The following is a 13,705-nucleotide window of genomic DNA, read 5'->3' as shown; positions in this document are numbered from 1 at the left end:
AAATCGTTTTAGATTAAATGTGACAACTTGCTTAAAGCTTACACTTATTATGCCTTTATAAAAAAAGATAGAATATTTTAACTCCACCATTAAGATAATGACCCTAAAACAAACAAGTGGATGTAGTGTACAAGATACATATATTGAATATAATCTAATTAAAGAGCTCCATGTAAGTCTATCACTCAATAATTGAAAAGAGTTCTATTATAATTTATTAATTGTCTTTATACTTGAAAGGTTAATATAATTTATTTAGTATTTATATGACTTTAATGTTACTAATAGGTGATGTTGAATTTAAAAACTATATCCTGGTACGTTGGGTTATATACATGCTAAATAAATTATATGAGATGCTCAATAAGGGATTCATAATTTTCTATTGAAAAATATATTCAAGTGATTTTCATATAATTGTTGAACTCATGAAATCCGAATGGTATGTTTTTTAAAAATTGTTTTAGAATTTTATAATTTATGTTAATATTGTATGTTAGTGTTTTTGAAGGAAAAAATATTTTTCAAAGTTCAACAAAAATGAAAATCATAAATTGGTATTATATAGATTGGATGTAATAAGGGAAAGTATTTATCCATAAAACCGATAAGGAATATAGTTTGGTGAAAGAACTTATTAATAATGATTGTAATGAAATGGATCTCATTGATAATTTTTCTATCTATCATGGTAGTTGCAATAGGTTTATGAACATTATTGCAATTAATGAATAAATTAAAATTTTTCATTAATTTAAGAAATTAAATAGTAAGATTAGATAAAATTTCAAATAAAATATTAATCATGAGATGATATGAACCTATACTGAATTATTACTTCATTTGCTAGAGAATCTTTTTGAGCATAGAAATAGATGTATATGTGCTTGAGAATAGTCTCGCATGGTCTCGAATATTCTTAGAATACTCTTTCCTGCATAAATGACCAAAACTTCTGCTGCATATGGTTGGTTGTTGAAAGAAAAGTGTATTTCTTTCCCGTTTCATGCATAAATTTTATAAATTTCTGCTGCGTACGTGTGAACTTGTGATGGCCGTTTCCCCAGCCGCTGGACTATGGAAGACAAGGACAAAAAGAATCACGTGCAGTAAGCAGTCGTCTGCACATCGTGAGCCACGTTGTCACTAAAAAACGAAGGACCGATTGGTTGAACGACGTTTGTTATTACCAAACACATCTTGTCGATCGTCATAAATAGAACTGACCCCTATGCTTTTGGCTACATTCTACAGGTGTCCGAATCATTCAATTTTCGTCTTCTTCTTCTAGAAAACAAAAAAAGTCCTGTGAAACCAACCATGAGAAAAAGAAGACGCTTTTAACGAGTTTTTCGTTCGTCAAGGTTGCATGGGGGAGTTAGGAACCCGTCTTGATCGAGGGAATCTTAAATTTTTAATCTGAATTAAAATATTAAGTTTTTATTACAAAATAAACAATTTTATAAGATACTTCTAATGAGATAAACATAAAAAATATTAATATTGATGTTGTAGATATAAAATTATAAAATATATATTTAATACGAGAAAATTTCATAAATATTATATTTTAAAACGTAGTTCGAAATGAATAATTTAACTTTTATATTTTAGATTTGCACTATCAAAATTCAATGTACAACCAAATACAGCAGTTTTTTTTTTTTTTTGAAAGTGACGAAATATAGTTTTTAGTGTCATCTTTTTCAAAGCCTGCTTTTAAGGATCCTCCATTTCTTAACACGGTACATGAAAAGCACCGTCCGCATCAAACAAAGTCATGCGTAATTCATTAAAGACGAAGACATCAGGGGAACTCACCACCATTGAATTTTTTTGCCGTGTTTTGTTGAATTTCTTTTCCTGCTTTTTTGGTGCTTCTAGCAGTTTGACTCTTGAGTCTTGGTGGTACAGTTATCGTTTAATGGAGTCCACATCTTTCTTAGTATGAATAGTTTTAGTGGTACAGTTATCGTTTAATGGAGTCCACATCTTTCTTAGTGTGAATAGTTTTAGTGGTTATTGGCTTTACTTTTTCTTTTTAACTTATTTATTTTTTAAAAATAAAAATTGAATTAAATAGTATTTTATGACAATTTTTTAAAAAAATTAAAAAAAATCCTAATAGAAGTTTTTTTCTTTTTTTTTTTTAAAACACATCAGCTTTTTAAGTGAGTTATTTTTCTTTCAAAAGATCCTCTTTCAAAAGACCCCTTTCTCCCTCTTCTTTTCCTTTTCTGTAAATCATCTTTCTATAATTTTTTTTATTCTTACAAAAATTAAAAAAAAAACTTAAAATTTAAAATTACATTCAAGTATTATTTATTTTGTTTTTCTGTTTTGTTTTTCATTTTATTTCTACCTTTTTTTCTTGGTTTTGAAAACTCTTTTTATTGTTTGATATTTCTTAATTTATTATTTGATATGACAATTATATGATATGTATTTGTTCTTAACTTCTTTTTAGTGTATACAATATTTGTTAATTATGATTGAAATAATTAGTCAAATATGTTAATAGTTATTGAGATAAATTAGATAAAAATTGAAAAATCAATATTTATACTCGTTTGTGGTAACTCAGTTTTAAAAATTTTTTATTTAAGGTATAATCATAGGCTATATTACAAGAAAATTGAAATAGACTTTAATTCCTTTGACAACAGGAATTGCAGCATCCTTGAACTTTTAACAGTGAATTTAACATTTGATCTAACAGTACCCAATAAATGATGTGACATTCTTTGATAAAATAAATAACTCATTAAATTGAAAATTTTGAATTATCTAATGTAATAAAGGTTGGACAGATCAATTGCACATATTTAATTAAAGTTTGATAACAAAATCTAGAATTTACGATTAGATAAAGTACAAAGGTCTTATAAGATTTGATAAAAAAAATTCACTTTATTTCTTTTAGTATTTGTTTGGTTTGATTTTTTCTAACTTATCTACCTCTTAAAAGTAGAAACCGAACCAAATAAGATTTTAAAAAACTCTTAAAAAATAATTTTTTTAAAGAACAAAATCTAAAAAAAAAAAACTTAGAGAAAAGCTCAAGAGAGGAGCTCTTTCTTATTTTTCTTTTAAAAATATACCAATATTTCAAGAAATTTTTTTTTATTTCAAAAATATCCTCATCTGTTAAAATTAATTTCAACATGACTTTTTCCAAAATTATTCATCGTCTCCCAACTAATCTCTCTCTTCTCCCTTTTTTTACAAATCACTCCCTTTTCACGCAAACCCTGATCTCTTTTTCTTTTGATTATTAGAAAAAAAAATAAAAGATTTAGTAGTAAAATAGTAAAATTTGATATTTTTTTAATTTTTACAAAAATTAAGAGAAAAAAAGACTTAAAATTTAAAATTATATTCAAGTTCTATTTGAAAAAAAAATCATTGATATAGAATTGGTGAGAAATCTATATTATATACGAAAAGAAGCTCCAATGCAGCTTCTACATTTGGCTACGTGAAGGCTGCAGGAGGGGGCTGTGAAGCTTGAACGAGACTTCAAATGGGACTTCCAAATTTTGCCATGTGGACCCTAGAGGAGAGGAGTTGTGATGTCTTTGGTAGGTGGGCCACATCCTGAGAGGTATAAATTGGGCAGGTTGTGTGCAAGGCACAAATTTACCTCTAGTAAAAAAAAAGGAAAAAAAAGAAAAGAAAAAAAAACAAAATGATGGTATTTTTAATATTTAAAGTACGTTAGAATCAATATTAGTTTGATTAACGGAATCTAACATAATTTACATTTTTTAGAGAGATAAAGAATGTTTTTCAAACTAGTAAGAGTAATTTATTTTTTAAAAAAACCTTGTGAAAATTATTTTTTCTAATTAAATTATTTATAATTTGATATATTTCATACATAATGAAAATATAATTTAACCTATTTAAAATTTAATTTGATAGTAATTAAAGATAATTTTAAAACTACTTAAAAGTTCCAACCGTATTTATAACTAATCAAATCTAATAATTTTGTAACTAAAAACGAAAAGTCTTAGACAAAAGAGAAAAACATAAAAAACAAAAAAGAATATAAAATGGAGAAATAAACAACAAAGAGGAATACTTGCCTTTTCGTTTAAAATTAACACAATAATTAACACCTATAATTTTCAGAAGGTTAAGTGTATTTTCAATCAAATATCAATAGGGTGAGTGAGTACATTTCAAACTAACTAAATGTAAATATAATTTTAACCAAATTTCAAAATAGTTTTTTTTTTATTTTTTCCCTGTTTAAATTATAATAATTTAAATGAGTTTCACTCCGTCATAAAAGTGTGTCTGCATGGAAATGATTATAAGGACATTTACTTCCTTGTTGGCCTTTTTAATTACTTCAACTTATTTCAACCATATAAATTGGGGGAAGCTATTGACAAAACCTAATTATTTGAGATTAAAATTGTAACAATTGAAATTTGTGTGTGAAAATTAATAAAACTCTAATAAAATTTTCAAGGGTTTCGTGTATCTAATTCTAAAATTTAAACCTTTTAATAGAAAATGGGTGCGAAATAGCTGTATTCCTAAAACATTAGAAAGTATGATTAGGATTGAAGTGGAAAATAAAACTCTAATAAAAATTTTGAAGGATTATTCATGTATATAGTTTTAAAATCTAAAATTCAAATCTTTTGATTGAAAATGGGTGTGAAATAGATGTATAATTAAAATTAAAATCTCAATGAGAAGCTCCAAAATATGCAATAATGGGCTCATTGGCCTATCTATTCTCGTCCACAAACGTCAAAATCAACCGTTCCAAGCAGACATGTCCTTCTCAACAACCATTAAATAACATAATTTTTTTTTAGCTTTTTACTTTGATTTTTTGTTCAAAGATTCCTGATATGTTGAACTTGTCTATTTTTTCCTTTTCAAATAAATTTGAAAGGTTCGTCTTTCAAAAATAACAGTAGACTACAGGTGTAACACGTATATTTTTTCAAAAATAACTTGTCAGCTCAAATATAAGAAAATATTTTTTCTTCTTGTGTAACACGTATATTTTTTGGATATCAATAATGTTTCACACTGTCGTATGTTTTATGGGCTCTTTGATGGGAGTCTAGAGATGGAATGTCCAAAACAAGGACAAAGACAATTTCATTTTTAATACAAGGACAAAGACAATCTTTTAAGCATTCCAAAACAAGAGGAATACTGCCCCCTCACCCCTCTAACTTTCTTTCTTGTTATTTATTTAGTAAACAGTATTAAATTCAAGTCTTTGAATAGTAACTTTAGGAAAAGCTCCCTCTCTATTTTTTTTTTTTTTAAATACGTTAGTTTTTCAAGGGAATTTTTTTTATTTTAAAAATATCCTCATCTATTCAAAATAATCTCAACATTATCCTCTCAAAAAATACCCATTCCATCTCAATTGATCTCTCTCTTCTCTCTCTACAAATCACTCCTCTTCAACCCAAATCTTGACCTCTTTCTCTTTTATTTTTCTCTACAAAGACTATTAAGAAAAAAAATAAAAGACCTAGCAGTAGAATAACAAAATTTGAAGTTTTTTTGTTCTTATAAAGATTAAGAGAAAAAAATACTCAAAATTCAAAGCTACATTAAAGCACTATTTCTTCTTTTTCTTTCTATTTTATTTTTCATTTGTTTTCTATCGTTCTTTTGTTTCCACTGTGATCAAATGAATTCATTATTAATAGAAAGTAATTTATTAATATCATTTATGGTAATTTTAACCAAAATTAAAATTTTTATAAGTTATTTTACTAAACAATTTATCTATAAAAAAAAAAACTTACAAAAGTCAATTTATCAAATAATTTTAACTTAATTTTAGAAGTTATTATTTTTCATAAGAACTTCATAATAACTTTTAAGTTAAAAAAAAAAAGATCAAACAAGTTTTTAATCTTAAAATTTTTTATTATCCCTCTTAAGATTTAATAGAAAATACATTCACCCTCCAAATGTATAATATATAGCGTTCATTCTTAAGTTAATTATTAAGTTAATATTTTAATTTAATAACATATTAAATATTTTGAACTTATAATTAATTCAATTATGTATTAACATTGAGATGAGTGCATTAAATTATCTTTGGTTAAAATAAATTAATTACCATTAATTTGAAAAGAAAAAGTTTATTGGTATAGAATTGGAGAGAAATCTATTTTCAAAACAAAAGGACGTTCCAACAGAGCTTGCACACTTGGCTACGTGGAGGCTGTAGGAGGAGGTTGTGAAGCTTGAACAAGGTTTCCAATGCGACTCCCAAACTTTGCCACGTGGACCTTAGAGGAGGGGAGTTGTGATGTGTTTAGTGAGTGGGCCGCATCTTGAGAGATATAAGTTGGGCGGGTTTTGTGCAAGGTACAAATTTCCGTATAGTAAAAAAAAAAAAGAAAAAAAAACAAAATGATGGTATATTTAATATTTAAAGTACATTAGAATAAATATTAGTTTGACTAACAGAATCTAACATAATTTACATATTTTAAAGAGATAAAGAATGTTTTTCAAACTAATAAGAGCAATTTATTTTCAAAAAAAGTTGTCCAAATTATTTTTTCTAATTAAATTATTTATAATTTAATGTATTTCATACATAATGAAATTACTTAACCTATTTAAAATTTAATTCGATAGTAATTAAAGATAATTTTAAAACTAGTTAAAATTCTCAACCGTATTTATAACTAATCAAATCTAATAATTTTGTAACTAAAAACGAAAAGTCTTAGACAAAAGAGAAAAACATAAAAAACAAAAAAAATATAAAATACAGAAATAAGCAACAAAGAGGTATACTTGCCTTTTCGTTTAAAATTAACACAATAATTAACAACTATAATTTTCAGAAGGCTAAGTGTATTTTCAATCAAATATCAATGGGGTGAGTGAGTATATTTCAAACTAATGAAATGTAAATATAATTTTAACCAAATTTCAAATTAGTTTTTGTATTTTTTTCCTGTTTAAATTATAATAATTTAAATGAGTTGCACCACATCATAAAAGTGTGTTTGCATGGAAATGATTATAAGAACATTTACCTCCTTATTGGCCTTTATAATTTCTTCTATTTATTTCAACCATGTAAATTGGGGACGCTATTGACAAAACCTAAGTATTTGAGATTAAAATCGTAACAATCGAAATTTGTGTCGTAAAATTAATAAAACTCTAATAAAATTTTTGAGGGTTTCGTATATCTAATTCTAAAATTTAAACCTTTTGATAGAAAATGGGTAAATAGATGTATTCCTAAAACATTAGAAAGTATGATTAGGATTGGAGTGGAAAATAAAACTCTAATAAAAATTTCAAAGTATTATTCATGTATCTAGTTTTAACATTTAAAATTCAAATCTTTTGATTGAAAATGGTACAAAATAGATGTATTCCTAAAATATTAAAAAGTATAATTGGGATCGGAAAAATAAAGAATATGATATGGTTTATGAACATACATATATATATATATATATATATGTAATATGTTAGTGTCACATCAGCACTACCACGTCATCGTATAATGCCACGTGGTATTGCCACATCATCACTCGATGCCACGTGGCATGTTACATCATCATCTTAAATGCCACGTCATAAAAATGTGACACATCAGCGCTGACGTCATCATTTAATAGTAAAATTGGATGCCGTGAGAGAGAGATTAAATTGATATAATTTTCAAAATTAAGAGATTAAATTATTTCAATTTTAAATACGTGAACTAAATTAAATAAAATTGAATAGTATAAGAATTGGAGTGGTCTTTTGATCAATTTTTTTTACTACTTAATTTTCTAACAAGAGGTCTTGGCCTCCTTGTCTCTCGGCTTACCTCATCAGCCCCACTTCTCTTCCAACTCTATAAATTCCAGGGATTCCCCCATTCATTATTGCTATATCCAGTTTGCAGCAATTCCTCTCCATTCCCCCGATAAACAATAACAAGCTCTTCAACCACCCCTTAATTTCCTCCCCCAACTCACCCACCATGCTGAATTACATTCTTTGGTTTGTAAGCCATTTGAAATTTGCCTGGAACTTGCTGCTTAACTATTCCTTGTTCCCCAATTACAACCAGGAGCAACAGCTGCAGCACCGGCCGGGCGTTGCCGAGAAACTTGGCCTAGTCACATACAAGTGCAAGCAGCAGCAAGGCTGCTTTGACGACAACGACGAAGAAGAAGAAGAAGCTTGTGCTGTGTGCCTATGCAAGATTGAAGAAGATGATGAGATGAGAGAGCTGAGATGTAATCATCTCTTTCACAAGGTTTGCTTGGATAGATGGCTTGGTTACAGCCATTCCACGACCTGTCCCATTTGCAGAACTTTCTTGACTCCTGCTAAAGTAATAGCCAGTGTTGAAGTGCTAACATTCAACTACTGCACTTTCAGCCCCAACCACCGTGATAACTGGTGGCTGCGCTAGCTGATAACCTCAATAAATTTTCTCCGGCGGAGGGAAATTTAAAAATGTAAAATAACTGTCGGTTTTTATACTATTTACGTTTTCTTAAATAAAATATCCAAGTTAATTTTCGGAGATATAAATACCAAATTATAATTAAACTATTTAAGAATTAAAAGAATTTAAAATTAATATTCATAAATATATATATTATTTGTCCTTTCTTAATTTAGTTTGTTATTGTTTTGGTAAATATAAGTATCACAGTCTTCCATTCCAACTTAAAAGACATGTTTATCATGCCAGGTAGAAATCAGAAATAAGTCCAGAATTATTCAAGACTTGAGTGCAGTGCAGTGCAGTGAAGAAGAACAGCAAGGAGATGCTGGAGGAAGAAAGAAACAAAGCTGGACAGTGTGTATGCAATGCAGTGTTTGAATAAGGAAGCTGTGTCCCATACGCAGCCTTTAAAGAATAGCACACTGCACACAGCTTACACGGATGAAACTCACCGTTTCATTTCTGTGTATTTTAAAAATTAGTTAATGTAGTTAAATTAACTGAATAAGTTAGTATAGATTAATCTTTTACTGCCCTATGTATATAAGATAGTGTACATACCATTTTCAGGAATGGTATTTTTCTTTCATCTTTGTCATATCAAGTCGAGAAATATCTTTATTTATAAATGGAAGAATTGGAGAAAAGATGACGACATACCTAAAAATTGGAACATATGCACAATTATAATGCTTGATTTATTTTTTATCCTAAAAATAATTAAAAGCACACCAATCGTTAAGAGTCTCAAGCCTTACTCCACGAGAGTTCACACTCTTGGCGGATAGTGCTGACACGTGGCAAAATTTGAGATACACTATTAGTGAATCATAATTTAACACCTCAAATTGAATAAAAAATTAATCGAATATTTTTTAAAAAATTTCTAAAGATTTTTTAAATGAATTGTTTTCTTTAAAAATAAAGGAGACTGTACTATGCAAAATCGTCATGGTGACGTACTATTTCCACGTCATCTCATAATATTTTCTTGATTATATTATTTTGATAACAAAAAAAGGGCTATCCATATTACTCATCTCTTTTGCTAACTTCCAACCTATGTAGTTTTACTTCTTTATTCTTAGTTCTCATCATCACTTCTTTCTTTATCAAGTACTATTTCGATTTCTATTTAATATTTTTCTTAATTAATCACTTCAACACTTATATATATATGTATTAAAACAATTAATCTTATCAAATTGTCAATTAAAGGTGAAAGGATACCTATTCAATAATATTATGTAAATTGTTTTTTAAACTATTTGAAAGGAAATTAATAAAAAAAATAATATCTAAATATTTAATTTATTTATTGATACATAATTTTTTTATGTAAATTGTGCCAAAACCTTGTTCATGGTGTCAGAGTCACATGGCATATGTAAGGGAGGGATTAGTTATGTTTGAGGAGGCCGATTCCTTGGCTGGCAATGGTACAACTACATGGGATTAACATATCATGAAAAGAAAAACGTGTGCGGCGGCTTTGCCTGGATTGGATTGGCCCCATTCTACTTGTCTTATTAATCGACACTTGAAAGGGCGTCGCCTTCTCCAGCAAGTTTCTCATCCTCACAAATATATCAACCTTTTTTATCTTTTCAAATAAATTTGGACTGTTCGTCGTTTATCAGCCAAGATATGTGGATGGAGTTCAGTGTTCACTGGTGTTCCAGGGCATTGAAGATTATGAACAGAGGTCACATGATTTTTTAAAAAATCAATTAAAATTGATTAAATATAAAAAAAAATCAAACCGATCAAATATAAAATTGATTTGGTTGATCCGATTTTGGATCAATGGATTAAAATTTTTTCATTTTTTTTACAAATTATAATATTAAAATTTATAAATTTCATCTATAATTATATATATATGAAATTAATTATAAAACTTATATGTTATAATGTTTTATATCAAAATTTATATAAATAATAATTAATTATAAATAATATGTTATAAAATCTAAGATGATAGCAAATAAACTTATTAAGTATAATCATATAAATAAAATTTATTATAAGTTATAGTAATACTTATGTATAAATTAAATATATGTATATATATAATATATATTTTTATTTTATATATATATAAAATTATTGATACAAATTATATGTTAAAATGTTTTATATCACAGTTTGTATAAATAATAACTAATTATAAACAATATGTTATAAAATCTAACGTGATAACTAATAAAATTGTTAAGTGTAATCATATAGATAAAGTCTATTATAAATTATAATAATATTTATGTATAAATTAAATATATGTATATATAATATATTTATACAAATACATATATATTCATAACATTTTATATTATGAAACAATACTAAAATGTAATAATTATAATATGTTAATATGTAGGATATTTACTATCATATATTATAATATTAACATATAGCTTATATCATTTAAAATATATAACTTGTAATTTCATATTAATACAGACTTATAAATAAATAAATAAATATAAATAACTAATATTAAAATACTATAATTATAATTTGTATATGTACGTATAATATCCTAATATATTTTAAATATATTATTAATTAAGTTTACTCTCAATTCTTCTTAATATATATAAAAAATATTTTATATATTAATATATATATATTAGTGTAGTTTTTTGGATGAATTGGTCTAAAAATTTTAAAATCGAGAACTGACTAAAATACCAATTGGACTAAATCATCTTACCCAAATAGCATTTAGTTTGAAAGAGTAATTAGTCTGAATTGATTTTACTTACCTCTAGTTAGTACATAACTAACTTGAAAAACAACTTTTCCCTCCTTTGTTTTTAATTCGTTAGAAACCGAGTATAAATAGTCTTTCCTGAATTCATTTTCTGCATTGAATGAAATACTTGAAATCCCTACAATGACTCGTCTTCTCTCAATTTTTTTTATAAATTCTCACATGGTAGGAATCATGATTCCTCAAATAATTTTTCTTTGATTTCTGTTAAAAGATTCGTGACATGTTAAACTTGTCTACTTTTTCCTTTTCAAATAAATTTGAAAGGTTCGTCTTTCAAAAATAACAGTAATTTTGATGAATGAAAAGACACCGTGTTTATTTATTTTTTTCTTCTTGTGTATATTTTGGATATCAATAATGACTCTCGCTGTCACAAGTTTTATGGGCTCTTTGATGGGAGTCTAGAGATGAAATGTCCAACTCATGTGGGAAGGCAGACAATTTCATTTTTAATACAAGGGCAAAGACAATCTTTTAAGCATTCCAAAACAAAAGGAATACTGCCCCCTGCCCCTCTCACTTTCTTTCTTGTTATTTACTTATTTAGCAAAGAGTATTAAATTCAGGTCTTTGAATAGTGAAAAACATATACTCCTTTAAAAAAAAAAAAAACTCGAGATTAGATCAAATGATCGAGTGTAATAATTTATTTATTTTAACAAGTTAACATGTTAAAATACTCAACATTACTTAACTTTTAAAGAGACTCTTTCTTCATAACTATTGATGCTTTCACGACTTTATAGAAATTTAATAGAATATTTAATTTTATTATAAAATTTTTTAAATCTTTTAATAAGATTTATGTTTCATGTTTTCGAATGACAAAATGCAAAAAATATTATAAAAAAAAAATTCAGATAAAAAAAGTAAACATAATGTTCAAATAAACTCCTAAACTATATATTTAATAAAATTCAAATAAATTTTTATTTTTTTATTATGCTCAATCAAGTTTTTTTACTTTTATTTTAAATCAAATAAATTTTTATAATTAATGATTGATTAATTATCATTAGTTAAAATATTATTTTTATTTTATATCTACATGATATTGATGTAAAAGATGTTATCATGCCAAATAAACATATTACATTATCATCAATTATAATATATTAATATGTCACGTCATCGTCATAAGAATGACAATTGATATTTTAATTAAATTAATCATTAACTATAAAAACTTTTTGACTCAAAACAAAAATAAAAATAATTATTTAGCTTAAAATAAAAATACAAAAATTTGATTGAATGTAATAAAAATTAAAAAATTTATTTAAAATTTTCTAAATAATTTAAGAACATTTTCAGATATTATGTTAATAAAGTAATAGTATTATTTTCATATTTCAAAAATGAAAAAGTATTTGATCAAATAATAAATGTATATATTTTCCAAACTAATCATAAAATGCTCCTTGAACCCCATAATTTTGCTAAGTACCGTAGTAGACTCAATGCTTGTTTGACTCATTTTTTTTCAATTTATTTACTTTTTAAAAATAAAAATCAGATCAAGCAAAATTGTGAAAAACTCTTAAAAAAATCTTTTTTAAAAAAACAAAATCTAAAAATAGAACTTTAAAAAAAGCATTTTCTTTTCTACTTTTTAAAACATGATAATTTTTAACTTTTTTTTTCGAAAATATCTTCAACTATTAACTATAACCTCACTCTCCTTTCCCTCTTTCTGAAAATCACTTTTTTTTTTATGATTTATTATTAATTATAAATTTTATATCATATGAAAATACTTTTTATATTTTCAAAATTTTATTTTAAATAAATAAAAAATAAAATTAACTCTTTTATTGTAAACAAAAAAATTCGTAATAAATAAAAAATTATTTAATAAATACTCTTTATAATAATTTTAACTAAAATTAAAACATATATAAATTATTTTGACGAACACTTTATCTATCAAAAAAATTATTATATTTCTTATTTCATAATAACTTTTAAACTATAAAAAAAAAAAGCACACCAAGCAGGCTGTCAGACTCGTAACCAATATTGAGCATAAAATTAAAACCTAATCTTCAATACTACGTCCCCAGTTTAGTATGCTACCACATGTGATCAATAAATGCTGATTTTGTGGCCATTTCTACGCCAAGTTTCGCAAATTCTTTTCCATTAGGCTTTGAAACAATATTAATTTTCTAGTGATATATAGCTCATACAAAGGAATGTGCTTTTATTTGTCAACTCTCGTTAGCTTAAAATTCTTTCCCAGGATGACTACGGGCATCTCTATACACCAGCTCTCTGGTTTAGCTATAAATCAGCTAAAAGCTTGACTGCCAATTGCACGACCAATTCGCCTGATATTACAGCCTCCACATGCCGAGTTCAAGCCTATCCTCTTATGACGCTATGGCTACGGGGGTGTGTCTTAAAACATCTTGAAGAGAGAAAAGGCGGACATGGAACACCATATA

General features: G+C 26.1%; 1 protein-coding gene across 2 annotated transcripts; it reads left to right on the top strand.

Annotated features, from left to right (window-relative positions):
- The first annotated feature begins 7,889 nt into the window (after window positions 1-7,889).
- LOC18610108 (E3 ubiquitin-protein ligase RHA2A-like) lies at window positions 7,890-9,077 on the top strand. Of its 2 annotated transcripts, none has more exons than XM_018114746.2 (2): window positions 7,890-8,281; window positions 8,726-9,077. In XM_018114746.2, exons 1-2 carry the CDS (start codon window positions 8,003-8,005, stop codon window positions 8,855-8,857), a joined length of 411 nt encoding a protein of 136 aa, XP_017970235.2. In that variant the 5' UTR covers window positions 7,890-8,002; the 3' UTR covers window positions 8,858-9,077. The 2 variants fall into 2 exon arrangements, with proteins under 2 accessions (XP_017970235.2, XP_007045658.1); XM_007045596.3 differs by having other exon boundaries at window positions 7,893-8,486.
- Window positions 9,078-13,705: the final 4,628 nt, after the last annotated feature.

The sequence above is a fragment of the Theobroma cacao genome, chromosome 2 (assembly GCF_053813885.1).
Source record: "Theobroma cacao isolate CCN51 chromosome 2, ASM5381388v1, whole genome shotgun sequence".
In the NCBI taxonomy this organism is placed as follows: Eukaryota; Viridiplantae; Streptophyta; class Magnoliopsida; order Malvales; family Malvaceae; genus Theobroma; species Theobroma cacao.
The sequence above is the reverse complement of the archived record's forward strand: the minus strand, read 5'-3'. Positions and strand labels throughout refer to the sequence as shown.